The 21,971-nt window shown below is 42.9% G+C and overlaps 1 protein-coding gene across 1 annotated transcript in view; it reads right to left on the bottom strand.

Moving 5' to 3' along the window:
- The window catches only part of SLC2A13 (solute carrier family 2 member 13), a 358,865-nt gene extending 351,799 nt beyond the window's left edge, over positions 1-7,066 (bottom strand). The window contains exon 1 of the mRNA XM_065421661.1: positions 6,517-7,066. Within this exon, the coding sequence (XP_065277733.1) occupies positions 6,517-7,066 (550 nt within the window). The remainder of the gene's footprint in view (positions 1-6,516) is intronic.
- Between the last annotated feature and the right edge of the window lie 14,905 nt (positions 7,067-21,971).

The following is a 21,971-nucleotide window of genomic DNA, read 5'->3' as shown; positions in this document are numbered from 1 at the left end:
CCATGCAAATCCTACATCACATAGGGGTGCAGAATACCAGAAGGAGTACTTTGTAAATAAACAAGATTACATGAAAGAAGATAACTAGCTGACTTATCAATTTCTCCTAACTGGAACAAACCCCAACACCGCAAATTTGGCTAACTGCTCACGTCAAGAGAAGTAACAATAGTTTCTCCCTTCCCTTATCCTGGGAAGCTACTGACTACAGTAAACCAACTACGTACAAAAGAAAACAAAGAAATTATAACAAGTCAAGTCAGGACCTTCCAGACAACTCATTTTCCCCCCCACTTAACTTCTCAGTTTCCCCTCTTCTTCTACTCACTCTTACTCCAACAACCCCTTCATCTCTGCCACCTCAACCCCCCAAACCATCTAAAACTATGTTATAATATGAATATATAATTAGGAATCCATGGAATTAACAAGACATGGACAATTCATGAACCCGTTCACTTTGTATGCAGTCTCCCTTTCCTCACCACCCTTCAGTTTTTTTTCCACATTGTAATCTAAATAATAAGGACTATGTATACTTTAGGAGCTAACGCAATAGAAAGACTATTCAGCTAATCCTTGGACAGTAAGTTTCTTTTTCCCAGAAATGTCTCCTAATGCAAGTCACTGGCAAGAAGGGAAAGCTTCACTGTGGACACTTAGTTTTTTTTAAACCAGAAAGAATAAGTGTGGCGACAGAAGCAAACAAACTGAAAGATACTCCCTATTTCAATGCTCCTCGTTTATAGATTTTCATTTTCAATATATTTGTGAAGATCAAGTTTTCTAAGAACTTGAATACTAACCTGAAAAAAAATGGCTATTTTAATACACCTCTACCCCGATATAACACTGTCCTCGGGAGCCAAAAAATCTTACCGTGTTATAGGTGAAACTGCGTTATATCGAACTTGCTTTGATCCGCCGGAGTGCGCAGCCCCGCCCCCCCGGAGCACTGCTTTAACCGTGTTATATCAGGTCACGTTATATCAGGGTAGAGGTGTACATGGAGGCCTCACTGTTGCACTAGGACTGAATGAGCTGAGTTAGTGAACTTCACTACATGTTTCAGACCACACCACAGCTATTGCACATGTACATTAACTCGTTTCACTAAATATGCTCTACTAGGTAGCTGAGGGCAAGGTACAATCCATAGTTTGCAATGGTACACGGGTGGAAGCAGAAAGAAGAAAGTTCAATTTGCATACGAAGTCCTGAATATTATCTTTTTTTTCCATTCAGAAGCAGATTATTTTGGATCCCAAATGTTGTCATTCACCTGTAACAGTGCAATCCTAATTCAAATGCAAGACCATTCATTCCTAGCCTGCTGTTTCATTTTTGAAAAGGACTGGGGATATACACAATGCTAAAGAGAGACTTGCATCTTAGATAACCACCAGAATATAAAAATTGCATACAGATGAAATTAGGCTAGGTTTAAACGTCGCAAGATTAGCAGGATATATAGTGGTTTTCTGCCTTGCTATTGCTTTCCATACAGAAATGAATTGTATCACACACCCAGTTGTGTTACACTTATGTTTTCCAACAACAACATTACAAAAAAATTAATCTTTTTAACGAGCACACTTCTTATGCAAAAATATATGGCAAAAAGAGGAATAAATGTTGTTGTTCATCTGCTGTCCTTTTCTTTTCATATGTAATACCAGGATTCCAGTTTGGTTGAACTGACAGAAATACTGACTAAAATGTCTACATTTTGCTTATCTCCAAATTTCTGTTGCTTTCATGAGATTATCCAAGCTCCCTCTGGTGGCTAATTTAAAACTCCAAAATTAACAAACAAACAAAAACTATGTAGAGCTTGCTGGATAAGAGCATCATTACTTTTATACAGAAGGTTGTGGGTTGTTCAAATCCTGTTGGGATCATTACATATTCTATTAATAACTTTTTTGCTCAGATTGTTATGAATGAATGACTAACTTCTCATTTTCTAAAAAAATAAGCAATATCAAAATATCATCACATGTATAAAAAACCGCCACATTTGAAAGAGGTCAACAATTTTATTCAGTTTCTGCAGTGCCTTCCATCCAAGAATCTCAGCACATTTACTTTACAAAGGCCCTGCAAGACTAGCATTATCTCTGCTGTACAGATGGGAAAAAGGAAGCACAGAGAGGTAAAGTCACTTACTCAAGGTGACACAGGACATCTGTGACTATCACAAATAAAACCCTGACCTCCTGATTTCCAGTCTGTACTTCAACCCACAAAGCCATATTGCATTCAAAAATATGGAGCCAAAATCTACTACTACTCTGGTTTGACACCAGCATGACTAACACCTTTGCAAGAGAGCGCAGAATCAGATCTATAAACACAAAAACAAATCAAATCAAAAGGACCAGTCTATCCTAGTCCCATTGAAGTAAATCTTCTTCCGTATGGCATTTGAAAAGCAAGGGACTGGCATTATAATTGCATTTTGAGATTCGAAAGCCATTCTAATGCTTCTGGGGTAGCTAAATGGATCCCCCTGGTGTCACCACTGTAAGCATGAATTGGACAGCTATTCATGATGTATCACATGGTTTGTACCTCACCAGTCACAATTTCTTGATTCTTTGATCTTTCCATTTGTGGAAGAGATATCCACACCTTCGTGCATTATCTGAACATCGTTGAGTGCAGTCCACTGAGTATGGGAAAGGCAGAATCTCGGGACCTCTTTGTTGGATCTTGAATCAGGTCTTTGTTTGGGATGTCACAAGTGGCCCATGATTTGAACCAGCAAGTGCTCGTGTCCTTTCCATTGCCCTGTAGTGTTGACACATGTATCCAGAAAGGCTTCTTGGATTTGAGTCCGGAGAGTGGCAGTGGATTAAGGTGTTGCTGTATTGGCAGGTCCAGTGCAATCAGGATCTTGCTGTACGCCAAGACCACAGCAGCATCTCGTCTGATATTGACTGGTGTAATGCCCGCCAAAACTAGAAGCCATGGTACAAACACGGATTTGAGACAGTCCTTGACAATTCTGAGTGCAGCATTAATGTCAGTGTCAACAAGAGTGTCTCATTGACACTGAAATTAATTGGCAAACTTCTTTTGACTTAATTTACTTCAATGGACTACATTGAGGCCCTAAGCTGGAACAAAAATAAAGTTAAACTTTTCAGATGCAAGAGATAAACAGCACAAATTAAATCTAATCTTCAATTGTTCATAAACCCCAATTACTGTCAGAACATTATAAAAGAAACAAGTATTTATGGTAATTATGCAATTTTCCTTACTGTACTTGATATAACATATAGGGCAAATAACATACATTGTATGTAGCCATATGACACTGTAGGCAATATAGAAATAAGCCCACATACAAAGAATGAGGGCCTAGAGTTAAAAAAAAAAAAAAAAAAATCATTCCCAACCTTAATATTTTTGGGTATTAACGGTGCATCAAAAGCTTTCCATCCAGGGCATACAGTATACATTCTGATTGTTTTGTACATTATCACTGTAGTAAATTTAACTGGAACACATTGACTATGACTTAGTTTAACTTTTTTTCCTTTAAAAAAAACTGAATTGCATCACAGCAAGTATGTTGGTAACAAGTTACAGAATTCTCCAAAAAACGGGCTCATTCAATGGCTGAGAAAACACTCAGCCTCACCTGAGTTCTTCTACACAACAATGGCTGAAAGTGCAACACACAGAAGGAAGAATGATCTCCCAAAAACCAAAGGAGCCACATTGGATGGGATCTTTGGAGCCCGTCAATCTTCCTTAGATGAAGGTTGGTGTCGATAAAAGCTTTAAGTATGGGGAGAAGGTGGGGCAACTGAAGAGTGACGTGTGTGGAGTGCAGTGTTGTAACTGTGTGGGTCCCAGAATATTAGAGAAACAAAGTGTTATTTAGGACTCATTTGACATGTAGCAGACACTCCCCCCATCAAGATTAAAATGGAGTAAGTATTGCTCACATTTTAAGCTCATCCAGTACACCCTGGAAAAGAAGCCATCAGGTAGAATTAACTGTATTTACAGTCCATACAGATGTGTATCAAGAACTACACACCAAAACAAAAACAAAATAGCAATTCGTATTGCTCAAGGCAGCACTAATGGAATCTAAATCCTGATTCTTTGGCTTCTAAAACAAATGCTGTCTAGCTGAACCAAAGAACTTCTACTAGCTTATTAGTGTATTTTCATAGCTATACCTTCAGTATGTATCCAATGGAGCAAAACAGAGCAGAGAACCACAGAGGTTATGAGGTTAGATACCTTAACACATTCTTTAAGTGTGTTAATCCAGAATCTATTTTTTCATATTCTCTACTTTTGATCACTCTTTGCCTCTAGATTTGACAAGGGAGATATTCATAGAGGAGGACCCTCAAAAAAACAAACAAACCTCACCCTGGAAGTTGGAGAAGGGAATAGCAGAGAACAACTTCTCCCCCATTCCACTGCATGAGCCAGAAGCCAGCACTCCTCCCTCCTAGGTGGGCTGAAATGACGGAATACAATCCCATACCAACTAGAGGCCAATAAGAAAGATGATGTTCCCAAAACACGTTTCTTAAAATATTTGCCTGAGACTTGCACTACCATAAAATGGTTGTGGGGTGCTCCAACGTGAACAGTCTAAGATTATGTCTACGCTTAAACAAACGCAGCAGCGCATCTGCAGCTGTATCTCTTCAGCATAGCCACTCACTACAGCAACGGGTGTCCCATCACTGTAGTTAATCCATCTCCCTGACAGGCTGTAGCTAGGTCAACAGAAGAATTTTTCTAGTGCTGTCTAGACCTTCAGTTAGATTGACTTAACTATGTGGCTCGTGAGCAACGTAACTGGGTCAACTTAACTTTTTAGAGTAGACCTGACCTAAGGATATGTTCTTTTGTGGTTTGGGTAGCTACTACTTGCTAATAAACTTGCTTTCCATCTCCACACAGTCGTATTCCTAATCAATATTTTGAGTAAGTTAGAGAACAACACTTAATGGTAAGTAAATACCAAGAATAGGAATCTGTGCAGATAATGTATCTCATTCTGTACAAATTTTGGAATTATTAAAAACCTATTCATAAAATATCCAGGTGCCACTCCACCCCCACATCACAGCTCATTTCCTCCCACAGCTATCTGCTTTAATGCTTTTTATGGCATGGCACATGACTCCAGAAGAAAGAATCTGTGGAGGCAATTTCATGAGAAGCAACATTCCACACTCACCTTTGAAAATGGTTCTCTAACAAATGAGAGCACACATGCAGATAGTCATCTACTGTAGACGGAGGAGAATCAGAAAACTGGCCAAATACACAGACCAGAATACTGAGCCTGAATGAAGTGGTGGGACAGATATTTATCCTCACACTCATCAAATACTTAGCATTGATATAGCACTTTTCAGGTTCAAAGCCTTATGCAGACATTAATCCTAATAACCAACTCTAGGAGGTAGTATTATTCCCATTTTACAGATGGGAAAAAGGAGAGAGATAGGCAACGCAACCTGCCCAATGCCATACAAGTCCACTGCAGAGCTCCAGTTAGCATTCCATCACAAGCCTCACCACTTTCTGCTAAGCACAAAGCCCATTCTCTGACCTTGCCTTCTCTAATACACACATAGCAACAGGTATACTTACATTAAAAAAAAAAAAAAAAAACTAACAAAACCAGTCAGTCCACTGCCAACGCTTCTCTCTCTGGGGAAGAGAATGAGAGAACTAACCACACAGGTAAGATATGTAGCTACATTGCTTAATATAACAGGAGTACTTGTGGCACCTTAGAGACTAACAAATTTATTAGAGCATAAGCTTTGGTGGGCTACAACCCACTTCTTCGGATGCATATGCATCCGAAGAAGTGGGTTGTAGCCCACGAAAGCTTATGCTCTAATAAATTTGTTAGTCTCTAAGGTGCCACAAGTACTCCTGTTATTTTTGCGGATACAGACTAACACGGCTGCTACTCTGAAACATTGCTTAATATGCTACTGGAAGGCACTCAGATACTACAGTGATGAGCCCAGGATAAAACCCGTCATTCCTCCACAGCACACGGGGAAAGAAAGACTCTCACTTTCAGGCTACACAATAAGTATGTCATCCCTAGGTGAGGGGTTACCCACTTTTGAGGGCCAGTGCCGGTAGCCAGATGGCCGCAAGCAGAACAGTGCTGGCCCCTCCCATGTAACCTCAACTCCTGTCACTCTAGCCGGAAGTGGCATTTCCCTGGAGGGAGACCTGTGCGGTGGGGGTAGATCCAAAGCACCCTCATTCCCCGCGCTTCCCCGGCTCCTCTGTGAACTCGCCAGCGACTGTCAGCGCTCAGGTCAGACTTGCCGAGTTATTGAAACAAAGTCACGCGTCACTGAAAGGGACAAGCCGCGGCGCAGGAGAGGGTGGGGGAACCGGGGCAGAGCAGTAGAGGGAAGGAAAGGAGCCAACCAAGGAGGGAAGGGGAAGCGGCGGGGATCGAGGAGGAGAGGACAGGGCTGGCAGCGCAGGACTCACCGATGCCCAGCCCCACCACGATGCGCCCCCCTAGCAGGGTCTCCTTGTCCTGGGCAGCGGCCAGCAGGGCGGCGCCCGCGATGAAGAAGCAGCTGGACAGGAGGATGCAGGGTCTGCGGCCCCACAGCCCGTTGAGCACCCCGCCGGCCAGCGCCGAGAGCGCGGCGGCGCCCACCGTGCTGGAGACAAGCAGCTCCTGCCAGAGGGCGCCCAGGTTGAGCTCCCTCTTGAGGAGCAGCAGGGCCCCGGACACCACGCCGGTGTCATAGCCGAAGAGGAAGCCCCCCAGGGCGGAGAACACCGACACCACGTAGACGAAGCCCGGGGTCTCGTCCTGCTGGAACTGCCGCCGGGCCGCCCGCTCCAGCTCCCCGCCGGACGCCTGGCTGTTGATGCTGGAGCAGGACTCGGCGGCGATCAGGCTGCGCTCCCCGGCCGCCGCCGCGCTGGAGCCGGCCGAGCCGTCCGGCTGCCTCCGGCGCTTCTCGCCCATCAGGTTGCTCAGGCTCCGCAGCGTGTACTCCACATTCTCGCTGGCCTTGCGGGACATGGGGCAACCGCCGCCGCTCAGCGTCCCCCGCCCGGCCAGGGGGCGGGCTCGGGGCCGCTGCTGCTGCCCTGCCGGGGCCGCGATCAGCCGGGGCGCATAGGTCCTGCCCGCGCCCGCTCTTGGGGGAAAGTTACCAGCCGCGGCCGCCGCTACCGGAGCTCAGGCGGAGTTTGAGCCGGAGGAAGGCTCGGGCGGGCGGGCGGGGAGGGGACTCGAGCCCAGCTGGCCGGGCGGGGCGGAGCCGGCACGGGGGGCGGGGCCGCTTGGCTCTTACTGAGCATGCGCTGCAGCCACAGAGAAGTCCCTCGGCCCTGACCTGATGCCCGAACCTGAGCGAGAAGGGAAAGGGGCGGGAAATGTAAACAGGGGGCGGGGAGCGGCCGGGGCCCGCGCTAATGATAAAGGTCCCTCACGTGAGCCGGGCCTGGGGAGCCGCCTAGTCACGTGCCTGGGGTCGCCCCGGAGCAGGCTGTGGGCCGGCAGCGTGGGGCGCAGGCAGCCGCTGATTACTGGCTACAAGGGACGGGGGCAGCCGGCCCCGCGGAGGGGGGTGTGGGCAGCGCTGCTCTCTCCGAGGGGAAGGGGGAGAACAAAGCCCACGGCAGTGCGTGCATCTAAGAGCCTGTGCTTAGGCTGACCCTGCGCCTCGCATGCCTAGCACGTCCTCTGGTCCCCTCCTGACACCCTGCAGCCAGCGCTGGGACTGCGCCTGGTGCACGGACCGCTCCTGACCCTGGGCCGTAGCCAGGCTGGCGAGGGGAGTGGGAGGTAACAAGACACCTGCAGCTAACAGTACCAAGAGACGGCAGGAGTCACCGAGAAAACCTGAGTCAATCCTAGTTTATGAGGCTGATAGTGGGCGGCAGTGGAAAAACCCCGGACAGGGTCACTGCCGCCTTAGTCTATTTCGGATTCTCAGCTGCAAGCAAAAAATATGTATATAGTGCAATGCAAACAACAGATGCTACTCACAGTAGAGGTATATACAACGACTGGGAGGACTAGGTATTGAATATCTGTCTGCCTCTTTCTCCTTACCAGTATCCCTTCTTCCTCTACACAGTATCCTGCTGAGGCTAGATCTTACAGCAGGGACTAAGGCTCAGCACTGCAACACCCAACTTTAGGCACCCTGCTGCCTGGGAATCCTCAGCCCAGAGTTCAGCACTCGGGCTCCCTATACAAAAAATGAGGAGCGTTAGGCACCTAAGAATGGGACTGACAGAAGCCAGATACTGAGTGGAGAGCGGCCTAAGCTAGTCACTAGGAAATTGCACTGAGAGCCCTACCCTTTTCAAAGGCAGTTAGGCGCCTATCTCTGCTTGGGATTCAGGCAGGGCCAGCCCACAACATTTTGGCACCTGAGGCCGGGAGCTCAAATGACACCCCCATGTCCCCTTGCTAGGGCCAAAACTTTGAAAGGTCTCAATTCTGCCTTCTTCCTGTTCTACTACTCTGCTACCTACCCCAATAAAGGAGAACTAACAACTTTAAATGCCTTGTTCAAAAATTCTAAGTAACACTTAACTTTCAGATGCTTGAACAGCAAATGTAACTTTTCTTGTCTGCATAGTAAACACTGTCATTTTTATCTGTTTGAATAATCAAAGTGGTGCTTTCTGTGCCTTCTTGGTTGCAAATATTTGAACTGCTTCCTGAAGGTCCACAGTCTGAGCCAGCTCATGCTCTACTGGGATGGTTGCAAGGCCGACCAGCTTCTCCTGTCTCATTGTGGAGCGTAGATGTGTTTTTATTAATTTCAGCTTGGAGACGCTGCGTTCTCCACTGGGTTACAGGAAGTGTTAGAAGTATGCGCAGAGCAACAAAAGCATTTAGAAAGAGGGTGGTCATCTTATTTGTGCACATATATTCCAGAACGGCCTTTGGAGTTGATCCTGCTGAAATGTATCTTGAAAGGGCTTTCAGTTCATCACCTAAATCACTTGCATCAATATCATGCATGTCATCATGTGTCAACACTGTCGCTAGTGCCCTGCATTGCTGGTGTAGGTCTTCTTCAGGTAGAGTGAGGAGTTTTGGAATATCGTACAACATCCCAAATATACTGCTGTGTTCCTTGAGCTGCATGAAATGTTCTTCAACTTACTGTATTGCACAATCTAGCACCTGGTTAAAGAATTCAACTTTGAATTGTTGTTTGGGGTCTCTTATGGGATTATCCTGTGCCTTGTAATCAAAATGTCGTCTTCTTCGGTGACTCTTGTATTCTTGAATGTGTGGGGAAATAGCTTCAGTGTGATGTTCCTCTGCCAACTTCTGTGCACTCTTCAGAACATTTTGAAATCCCTCATCTGACCGGTAAGACTGTAGGTATGACTTTGCTTTGTCCAGTTGTTCCATTGCTCCAGATATATCAAGATCAACGCACCTTGGAGTCTCTTGCGTACAACATTTATTTCAAACAATATGTCATGCCACAACACTAAGCCACACAGAAATTTGAAGTTATGTATGATTCTGGTGATTCCATTTCCCTCTGCCACTATTCTCCCACAAACACTTCCTGTCATAGCATTATCCTCCATAGTGGCAACTATGGCATCATCTATTTTCCCAATTTGGTGTTTGATAGGCTTTATCTCCTCCACTCAACTTTCCCATCGTGTGGCACTCAGTGGTTTCAGTGTCAGCGGATGTTGCTTCAACATTTGCCATCGATGAGTTGATGGAGAGAAAAATACATAGATGCTTTGAATTACATTAAAAAATTCAGCAGCCTCACTAGAAGCTGAAGCTGCATCACTGACCACCAAGTTCAATGAATGAGAACTGCCTGGGAGAAAAAAAGCTCGAGGGTTTAACTCTCGGATCCGTGTCTGCACTCCTCTGTTCTTTCCTCTCATGTTGGCACCATTATCGTAGCCCTGATCTCTCATGTTAGCTATCGCAATTCCCATATCTTCCATCTTTTTAAGAAGCACATTTGTCATGTCAGCTCCTGTAGTATCATCAATATCAATAAATTCTAGAAAATGCTCTCTGACAGTCACCATTGCAGGGACATTTTCACTAGGTTCTGTTATTGTTACAAAAGCACCATTAAAGTCATTTGTTCCATATGGTTGATGTCAGGTGTGCAGTCCAGAATAACAGAGTAATATCTTGCTGACTTCAGATCTGCCACAATCTTCTATTTGACTTTTGTTGCCAGTAACTCTATCATCTCATTTTGAATTGTTTTTCCAAGGTAGTGGTGTGTGTACATTTCTTGGGTAGAGACTCTTCTTAGATGCTCCTGGAGTACAGCATCAAACTCAGCCATCAGCTCCACAATTTTAAGGGAGTTTCCATTGTTTGGCACATACAGCTGATCTGAAGTGCCACGCAGTGCTAGGTTTTGGGTAGCAAGCATTCTCACAATGGCAATGAGCCTTTTCAGAACATTTTGCCAGTAAAGAGAGACTGATGCAATCTTCTCTTGATGCTGATCATCTATGGTGGCCTTTAACCTTAGTCTCATCTCAAGCTCTTTCCACCTATGGAATGCTCTCTGGTGATTTGCTGCCTTCTTATGGCATGCCAGATTTCTAGCCAGATTTTTCCAGTCCTTTGTTCCTGTAGAACCCGATGTGGCTGGAACATTAGACTGGAAGAGTTTGCAATAAAAACAGTATGCAGCATTCTGGGATTTTTGAGTACATAAGTCATGGCCTCTCCACTTTGTCACCATTGGGGATTTCACACCAGTAATGTGTTGGATGGAAACTTCTATTTTCATTGCCTTTGGAGAACATGAAGTTTTTCACTTGCTGTGGCCCAAGCAGTACAAGGAAGCCCCTCAGGCTACTACTCAAGTGGGTCCACAGTCCTGGATCATCTAGACTTAAGGAAGTAAACTCAGCAGCAGATGTTTCTTGCACCTCCACCACACTCTTGTCTGATCTACACTTTTCTTCAGGAATGTGCATGGTTACATCCATTTGAAATGGAGATATGGATGCTGCAGTACTGCCAGGTCACCTGCACTCTGACTAACTGGAAGATCAGGCATCTCCTCACCACTCACATCCTCACTGGGGCCGGAAGGCTCACCGTGAACATTTGTGTCTATGTATCTCAGGAGAGCTCCTTCCTGCTTAGATAGAAAAGCTTCCTTTGCTTGCTTGCTTTTTCTGAATGCTGCCCCAGAGGGGCGTTTTCTTCTTTCACTCATGACTGCTGTTCTGTGCCAGTTATAGTGGCTCTCAACACTCAGTTGAAGGACAAATAAGCAGGATGGTAGCAGGGCCTGAGTGAGGAAAGATATCCGCATCTTAAGGGCCTAACTGGCTCCTACTACTTCAGTTGACTGCTTGTTCTCCTCAAGTGGGTTCAGGGAAGCAGCAGGAAACAGGAAGCTATCTGAGAAGCTGCTGTTAATCAGTGCAGGCTCCTGGGGGTGCTAGAGAGGTACATAAGAGGCTCCTCCTCCTCTCTCTCCCTGCAGCTCCTGTTGCTTTCTGTTATTCCCTCTCACCTTTTCTCCTGCCTGCCTGTTATGTCTCTTGTTCCCTCCTTCCTCCAACACAGTATTCCACCATCTCTTTGCATCTAGAGCAGAGAGAATACATATGCACCAGCAGCAGACGCAATTTTCTACACTCTGGGTCCTAGTGGCGCCACCCCACAGTCTGGCACCTGAGGCGACTGCCTCAGTTCGCCTCATGGTAAGGCCAGCCCTGGATTCAGGGCATCATTTGCTTTGGGGCAGAAAGGGTAATTGCCCCCCTCCACTCCTGATTTTTCATAGCTCCTTGCCACCACTGCTGTGGTGTCTCCTCAGCTTTCAGGGGCTGCTGTGGGACAAGTGGGGGGCAGGGCTCCTAATCACGATGTTGTGGGCATCCCCACCCCCTCTTCCCACCAGTAGGACAGGAAGCCGCAGCTGTAGTCTGGGTTGAGCAAGCCGTCCCCCAATCTCTGCCCTAGGCTGGCTGTAGGTGAGAAATCTCCCACCACCCCCTTAACTTTTTGGGATAGGACTGACCCATCACCTCCTCAACCTGTCCAGGATGAGACTGGCCCATTAACCCGCCATGAGCATCCATGGACTCAGCAAGGAGGCAGAAGCAGGGATGCTGATGCAACTTCCTGGGATTCATGTGGAGGTGGTGGTGAGTGTCCCTCTTATGCCTAATAGCCCAGTGATTACCACACTCACCCAGGACATGCAAGAGTTAGGTTTAAATCTGCCCTCTACCTAAATCAGAGCAGGCAAGTGAAGCTAGGTTTGCTCCCAGCTGAGTGCCCTAGTCACTGAGAGGGAAAGTATTCTAGGGTGGGTCTCTCCTGTTGAACCAGTTCCACTTTGAATAAAATATATATATATTCATTGGAGCAGGGTCTTCCTCATGAGTTTACTAACCACGAGGCTAACTCACTCACTCTCTTTTTCTAACCTCCTCATTGTATTCTGTGCAAGGCCTGATCTGATAGCTGGGCTCTAAGGTTTTCTCTGAGAATGCCTGCCAGGTAGGGCCCCCCAGGCAAGATAGGCAGAGGAACACCTAAAGCAGGGATAATCTATTATTTTTTTGTCGAGATATAGTCAAGGTCCTGACTCTAGAAAAAATAATAACAATAATGATAAGTAAATAAAAAGATTTCACAATCCATTCAAACATGTCTGGTGGTCCAGATTTGGCCTATTGACTACCCCAGACCTGAAGGATCCCCCTGGGCTTAGACACCGCAACTTGGTGGCATCAGGATTTAGGCTTCAGTGTGTGTGTGTCCACCAGCAAAAACTTAAGCACGCAGGAGCCTTTACTAGCAGAAATATAGCCACCTACAGGATTAGGTGGCAGCTGAGCAAGGGTTTTAAGAATCTACATTTTGGAGTTAGGCACCTAAAGTCACAGTTAGGTACCTAAATGCATTTGTCAGTCTAGCCCACTGTCTTTTAGGGATTGGTCCTGCAAACACTCTGAAAATTATTTTTGTCACAGGAGCAGTGCTGCTGAAGACGGAACTATTTGCATGTGTAGAGTTACTTGTTTGCAGATCAGGTGTTTTGTATAGAAGCTCTTCCAGGGCAGGAACTGTCTTCATGTGATGTTTTGTCTTATCTGGCCAAGTGCAGACAGTGTGTAATGTATTAAAACAATTTCTGGTTTGCACCCACAGACATTGCAAGTGAGTCTTTTTCATAGCGTCATAGATTCCAAGGCCAGAAGGAACCATTGTGATCATCTAGTCTGACCGCCTGTATAACACAGGCCATAGAACTTCCCCAAAATAATTCTTAGAGCATATCTTCTAGAAAAACATCCAATCTTGATTTTAAAATTGTGGGCGATGGAGAATCCATCATGCCCCTTGGTAAATTGTTTCAAAGTGTAATTGCTGTCACCATTAAAAATTTACACTTTATTTCCAGTCTGAATTTGTCTTGCTTCAGCTTCCAGCCACTGGATCATGTTACTTTTCTGTGCTAGATTGAAGACCCCATTATTAAATATTTGATCCCCACGTAGATACTTGTACACTGTAATCAAGTCACCCCTTAACCTGGTTTTTGGTAAACTAAATAGATTTAACTCCTTGAGTCTGTCACTATAAGGCAGGTTTTCTAATCCTCTAATCATTTTCATGGCTCTTCTCTGAACCCGCTTCAATTTATCAACATCCTTCTTGAATTGTGGATACCAGAACTGGACACAGTATTCCACCAGTGGTTGTACCAGTGCCAAATACAAAGATAAAATAACCTCTCTACTCCTACTTGAGATTCCCCTGTTTATGCCTCCCAGGATCACATTAGCACTTTTGGCCACAGCATCACACTGAGAGCTCATATTTAGCTGATTATCCACTGTGATACCATAAATATTTTTCAGAGTCACTGCTTCCCAAGATAGAGGCCCTCGTTGTATAAGTGTGGCCTAGTTCCTAGTTCTTTGTTCCTAGATCTATATGTTTACATTTAGCTGTATTAAAAACACATTTTTTGCTTTCAACAAGTTTACTAAGGAGTCCAGATCGCTCTGAATCACTGTGACCTGTCCTCTCCATTATTTACCACGCTCCCAATTTTTGTGCCATCTGCAAACTTTATCAGTGATTATTTTGATCTCTGCCAAGTCATCGATGAAAATGTTAAATAACATAGGGTGAAGAACTAATCCTTGTAGGACCTCACTGAAAACATGGCTGTCTGATGAGTCCCCAATTACAGTTACATTTTGAGACCTATCAATTGGCCAACTTTTAGACCATTTTATGAGTGCCATATTTCTATTTTATTTTATCTTGTTCTAGTTTTTTTAATAAAAATGTCATGCAGTACCAAGTCAAACACCTTACAGAAATCTAAATATATTAAGTCAACACTTTTACCATTATCAACCAAACTTGTAATCTCATAAAAAATATCCTCTTTTCATTAAAACCTTTCTGTTGATCTTATGATTTAGTAGGGTGACAATTTGAATGATAGAAGATCTCATAAAATTATGAGGTTTTTAAATCATTGAAGTAACTTTTTTGATAAGACATTTAATAATCTCTTTTTTAAAAAAAATCGATTCAAATTGTGAAATCATGTAACTTTTTAATGTTTTAAGGGTTAAAAGATTTGATTATGCTAAGTGGCAATAAAGAAATATCAGTTGTAGATCAGGTATTGTAAAATCTTATACAGAATCAGTTTTGGATTTTTTTCTGGAGTTTGAAGTGAAATTAGATTATAAAATATTGACCAGTCTTTAATTCCATTTTAGCTGTTTTTAACTGAGTTTTTTACCAACCAAAAAAATTTGAGGATTTCACTTCACAAAAGAGATTTCAGTAGCAGCAATACTTAGTGGAATTGGTAGGAAAACTATGCCTCCTGGTGGTTAAAATGTTAGATTTAAGAAATATAAATGAGTGACTTTCACCTGAGAAGTTTAGCAGAGTCCCTGCTAGTGCAATATCAAAGAAAGGGGTTTTTTTGTTTGTTTTTTTGTTTTTGTTTTTTAGTTTATGTAGCAAAGATGCTGCCTCTAGAACACAAGAACCCCAATTTGACTTCACTAGCATTCAGGCTACTCTCATGGGTCTGAACTAGCACCCTTTGAAATTAGTGTGAGTTTTTCCATTTACCTCAGTGTATGTTGGATTGGTAATGAGTCCAGACAGCAGATGAAGGATTTTGCTAATTGACTAGGTAGTCTCTAAGGTTTGGGTGTTAATGGGTAGATGCAATAGTGTGCAGTGGCTTTTAAAATAAAAGGTAACAACTAATTATGTATTTAGTTCACACAATTAGTGATTAGGATTGTATTAGATTTGTAAATGTATATAATCTCTCCCATGCTAATTAATTACATACCTGGAAGGTGAGACCTGGACCAGGCAAGAATCAGACTTGTATAACAAATTAACAACACTCATTTGGATCATACAATTTGATCTGTACAGGCAGCATCTAGTTCCTATGCAGAGCCAATTGGGCCCCACTCAAACATGGAACTAGGATCCAGTCCCACAGCTCACATTGCAGGATCAGGATCTGAGGCTTTACTCTGCTATGAGCCAAAATAGTCTTCTCTTCACATCCAGTTGTCTTCAGATCATGCTGCAATACTCAACTCTTCAAAGTATTCCCTAAAGAACCAAAGCAAGGACAACCTCAGTAACAGAATCCAAAATAGAAACACGGAGGATTTGTCCATCTTTAGGCAGACTCCCACTGTCTTATATAATCTTTGTTTGTGTCTAGATTTCACAGTAATAGGTGCCTTATAAATGCCGACATACAGATATGCAATATACAAGTTTGTATGATTTATAGGCAAGATATTTGGAGATCATTTCTAGTTTAACATTACAGAATGATTTGCATTCTAAAAACTGGATCAAAAATAGAAACATATATTTGCTGAGATTTTGAAGGTCAGCTAGGGGATTAAGACGTACACACAACATTTATTCAGGTATTGTGTGTCTTGATCTTCAGCTTTGAAAATCTCAACCATAGTCTATCTGCTTTTTCTTGGGCTTTCACTGTAAGCACCTGATCAGCAAATAGGACTTGAATTAAGATACCAGCCACAAGCAAAGGTAAATGTATTTTAGTTTTGATATGGGTAGTACAGTAATTTGGACCATACTTGCTTTACTTTATGCTTATCTTTGCTCAATGACAAACATTAGTGCTCTGGATTCTCCTTTGTTCCCTTTCAAGAGGGGAAGAACTTTACAGTGGCTACCACCTAGGTACTTAACAACTATAACCTTCACTCTCACTGTCTCCAGAAAAGAGTTTGTATTAACTGGGGTGGAGGTTAGGGCAGTGCTCTTTAATGATAAATGCATACAGACAGGCAAAAACCAGTGGGCATCATATGCTGAATTAGAACCCTAATACTTTTTGCTAGTGAAAGAAGTTACTCCTTTCTTCCTGAGCTGGTATTGCTATAGGTTGTCTAATATGGATATGAGTGGCATAGTACAAAACTGCTTACAGTTTTAGTTTCCTGGAGATAACTTTTTGTTAGTGTGGAAATGCCATTCTGTTAAATTCTGACAGGCCCTCTGTTCTGCTCCAGATATTCAAATTATTTTGCTACGAGCACAGTTGCTCTTTAATTTTATAAATACCATGTACTTCAGGTGAAGGAAAGCACAATACTATTACTCCTTCCCCAAACAGGTAGCCAAAATTTGGGTTGTTCCACTGGCAGGAGAAACTGATGAAACACGGGTATTTTCTTTGATGCAGTCTTGTTAATTGACAATGACTATACATGAAGTCCTGCTTCCCTGACTACAGTAAGAATCGAACAGCTTTCTTTCCTCACTGTTCCAAATCTGCCTTTCCAGACAGCACTCAGTCACCAGAGAGCTCTCTCTCAGAGCCACACTACCATCACTTCTCCCTTTCCAGCTTCCCCCCCTTATACACGCTTACCCGAAAACAATACTCAGCAAAGCCGTCCATCCAAACAGTTCTAATTCTTATGTGGTCTCCCAGATACCTTTGTTTTATGTGTGGCCTACTTAACTGTTTTACCATTATCTTAAATGGGGGGGAAGGGAGGTTTATACTCAAGAGTTTAAAGGAGATTTAACCCAACCCACACAACAATACTGACTTCACTGAACAGGCACTGCAAGATTAAGTTTCATTATAGCTACTATACTTATATCTGTAATACCGATAATATTGCAAATGCAAAAGACATTTCTTCATTACTGACAGTAATGTAAAAAACCACTCTCCACATCAATGACCAGCTTCCTTCAAGACACTACTGACTTCCTCCAGAAACTCTGAATCAACAGCCTCCTTCAGAACACCATCCTTTCCGCCATGGATGTCACTATACACTAGACATCCCTCACCATGATGGCATTGCTGCCTGCCTCCAATACCTACCAGATAACATATAACACTTGGAAATCCAGCCTAAACACATTGCCAAACTCATTCGTTTCATCTTCACCCACAACATAAGAACATAAGAATGGCCGTACTGGGTCAGACCAAAGGTCCATCTAGCCCAGTATCCTGTCTACCGACAGTGGCCAATACCAGGTGCCCCAGAGGGAGTGAACCTAACAGGCAATAATCAAGTGATCTCTCTCCTGCCATCCATCTCCATCCTCTGACAAACAGAGGCTAGGGACACCATTCCTTACCCATCCAAGCTAATAGCCATTAATGGACTTAACCACCACGAATTTATCCAGTTCTCTTTTAAACGCTGTTATAGTCCTAGCCTTCACAACCTCCTCAGGTAAGGAGTTCCACAAGTTGACTGTGCGCTGCGTGAAGAAAAACTTCCTTGTATTTGTTTTAAACCTGCTGCCTATTAATTTCATTTGGTGACCCCTAGTTCTTGTATTATGGGAATAAGTAAATAACTTTTTCTTATCCACTTTCTCCACATCACTCATGATTTTATATACCTCTATCATATCCCCCCTTAGTTTCCTCTTTTCCAAGCTGAAAAGTCCTAGCCTCTTTAATCTCTCCTCATATGGGACCCATTCCAAACCCCTAATAATTTTAGTTGCCCTTTTCTGAACCTTTTCTAGTGCCAGTATATCTTTTTTGAGATGAGGAGACCACATCTGTACGCAGTATTCAAGATGTGGGTGTTCCATTGATTTATATAAGGGCAATAATATATTCTCAGTCTTATTCTCTATTCCCTTTTTAATGATTCCTAACATCCTGTTTGCTTTTTTGACCGCCTCTGCACACTACGTGGACATCTTCAGAGAACTATCCATGATGACTCCAAGATCTTTTTCCTGACTCGTTGTAGCTAAATTAGCCCCCCTCATATTGTATGTATAGTTGGGGTTATTTTTTCAATGTGCATTACTTTACATTTATCCACATTAAATTTCATTTGCCATTTTGTTGCCCAATCACTTAGTTTTGTGAGATCTTTTTGAAGTTCTTCACAGTCTGCTTTGGTCTTAACTATCTTGAGCAGTTTAGTATCATCTGCAAACTTTGCCACCTCACTGTTTATCCCTTTCTCCAGATCATTTATGAATAAGTTGAATAGGATTGGTCTGAGGACTGACCCTTGGGGAACACCACTAGTTACCCCTCTCCATTCTGAGAATTTACCATTAATTCCTACCCTTTGTTCCCTGTCTTTTAACCAGTTCTCAATCCATGAAAGGACCTTCCCTTTTATCCCATGACAGCTTAATTTACGTAAGAGCCTTTGGTGAGGGACCTTGTCAAAGGCTTTCTGGAAATCTAAGTACACTATGTCCACTGGATCCCCCCCTTGCCCACATGTTTGTTGACGCCTTCAAAGAACTCTAATAGATTAGTAAGGCACGATTTCCCTTTACAGAAACCATGTTGACTATTGCTCAACAGTTCATGTTTTTCTATGTGTCTGACAATTTTATTCTTAACTATTGTTTCAACTAATTTGCCCAGTACCGACGTTAGACTTACCGGTCTGTAATTGCCGGGATCACCTCTAGAGCCCTTTTTAAATATTGGTGTTACATTAGCTAACTTCCAGTCATTGGGTACAGAAGCCGATTTAAAGGACAGGTTACAAACCTTAGTTAATAGTTCCGCAACTTCACATTTGAGTTCTTTCAGAACTCTTGGGTGAATGCCATCTGGTCCCGGTGACTTGTTAATGTTGAGTTTATCAATTAATTCCAAAACCTCCTCTAGTGACACTTCAATCTGTGACAGTTCCTCAGATTTGTCACCTACAAAAGCCGGCTCAGGTTTGGGAATCTCCCTAACATCCTCAGCCGTGAAGACTGAAGCAAAGAATCCATTTAGTTTCTCCACAATGACTTTATCGTCTTTAAGCGCTCCTTTTGTATCTCGATTATCAAGGGGCCCCACTGGTTGTCTAGCAGGCTTCCTGCTTCTGATGTAGTTAAAAAACATTTTGTTATTACCTTTGGAGTTTTTGGCTAGCCGTTCTTCAAACTCCTCTTTGGCTTTTCTTATTACATTCTTGCACTTAATTTGGCAGTGTTTATGCTCCTTTCTATTTGCCTCACTAGGATTTGACTTCCACTTTTTAAAGGAAGTCTTTTTATCTCTCACTGCTTCTTTTACATGGTTGTTAAGCCACGGTGGCTCTTTTTTAGTTCTTTTACTGTGTTGCTTAATTTGGGGTATACATTGAAGTTCGGCCTCTATTATGGTGTCTTTAAAAAGCACCCATGCAGCTTGCAGGGATTTCACTTTAGTTACTGTACCTTTTAACTTCTGTTTAACTAACCCCCTCATTTTTGCATAGTTCCCCCTTTTGAAATTAAATGCCACAGTGTTGGGCTGTTGAGATGTTCTTCCCACCACAGGGATGTTGAATGCTATTGTATTATGGTCACTATTTCCAAGCGGTCCTGTTATAGTTACCTCTTGGACCAGCTCCTGCGCTCCACTCAGGACTAAATCTAGAGTTGCCTCTCCCCTTGTGGGTTCCTGTACCAGCTGCTCCATGAAGCAGTCATTTAAAGTATTGAGAAATTTTATCTCTGCATTTTGTCCTGAAGTGAAATGTTCCCAGTCAATATGGGGATAATTGAAATCCCCCACTATTATTGAGTTCTTAATTTTGATAGCCTCTCTAATTTCCCTTAGCATTTCATCATCACTATCACTGTCCTGGTCAGGTGGTCTATAATAGATCCCTAATGTTATATTCTTATTAGAGCATGAAATTTCTATCCATAGAGATTCTATGGAACATGTGGATTCACTTAAGATTTTTGCTTCATTTGATTCTACATTTTCTTTCACATATAGTGCCACTCCGCCGCCCCCCCCCCCCCCCCCCCCCGCACGACCTGTTCTGTCCTTCCGATATATTTTGTACCCCGGAATGATTGTGTCCCATTGATCGCTCTCAGTCCACCAGGTTTCTGTGAAGCCTATTATATCAATATCCTCCTTTATCACAAGGCACTCTAGTTCACCCATCTTATTATTTAGACTTCTAGCATTTGTGTACAAGCACTTAAAAAACTTGTCACTGTTTATTTGTCTGCCCTTTTCTGATGTGTCAGATTCTTTTTTATGTGAATGTTTCTCGTCTGATCTGGCCCTTACATTATCCTCTTCCATCCTCTGCTCCTGACTAGAACCTGGAGATTCTCTATCATTAGACTCTCCTCTAAGAGAAGTCTCTGTCCGATCCACATGCTCCTCTGCAGCAGTCGGCTTTCCCCCATCTCCTAGTTTAAAAACTGCTCTGCAACCTTTTTAATGTTTAGTGCCAGTTTTAATGTTTAGTGCCAGAAACAGCTTCAAGTTTAACAACAAACACTTTGTCCAAATCATGGGAACAGCCATGGGTACTAGGATGGCTCCCCAACATGAAAACCTCTTAATGGGCCATCTCAAGGAAGAATTTCTGGAAAAATGCACCATGAAACCAACAATATACCTGAGATACATCCTCAAAGACACCCTGAACAACACCGTCAAAAGACAAGCTTGGGAACCTAAATTCATAACTCTGCTAAACACTAAGAACCATGGACTAAACAGACACTGGTTTTATGGCTCATTACAACAATTTGTAATATACCTTACTACCTAGTAACTCTTAATTGCCCACTTCATTTTACGTGGTCTCCTACAGCACTCTGAGCCCTTTAACAATATGTCCCAACTTGCATTTAGCTTAGACACTCTGGTTACCTTCCCCAGACCTGAAAGAGAGCTCTGTGAAGCTTGAAAGCTTGTCCCTTCCAGCAACAGAATATGGTCCAGTAAAAGATATTACTTAACCATCTTGTCTCTCTCATATCTTGGGCCCAATACAGCTACAACAGCACAAACAAAAAGCTTTTATGAGTTTTTTTATGTTTATATGCAATACAGTGGATTAATTTCAGTTTCAGTTTTTTCATCTGCTGATTTGTACTAGAGGCTCAAATAAATCCTTTTTGTGAGCACAGAAATATTAATATTTAATATTTGCTAACCAAAGGATAACTGTAATAGATATTTATCAAGCAGTACTTTGATAAGAAAAGTAAAGTGCATCAGCCTTCTGAAGAGACAAATCCAGTTTCTATATTCCCAGACAAAACAATTAGTTAAACTGGATTTAAGTTTGTAAATATGTATCAATAACATAAGGGATGGGAAGACTTAAAAGAACACTGTAGTTTCAAGAAAATATTGTCTAGAAAGTAAATTGAAAGCAAAGGCTAAAAAATGTATATCTAAAACACACACTGGAATGAATGGAAAATCAAGGAAACCCACATTTCCCTCCTATTCCAGCCACCTTTTGTATTCTTCATGGAAAGATGACACATGTCTATGACAAGCACGACAATTATTTGACATCAAAAATCCTGCATACGGTTAGTGGTCAAGGTTGCCTAACACTTTCCATTATATGCTCCTGTTTTCAATATCTTTACTGAAATTTAACTGTTTGGGGCTGTGTGGCAAGGCCCA

This window comes from Emys orbicularis, chromosome 1 (genome assembly GCF_028017835.1).
Source record: "Emys orbicularis isolate rEmyOrb1 chromosome 1, rEmyOrb1.hap1, whole genome shotgun sequence".
NCBI classification, from domain to species: domain Eukaryota; kingdom Metazoa; phylum Chordata; order Testudines; family Emydidae; genus Emys; species Emys orbicularis.
The sequence above is the reverse complement of the archived record's forward strand: the minus strand, read 5'-3'. Positions and strand labels throughout refer to the sequence as shown.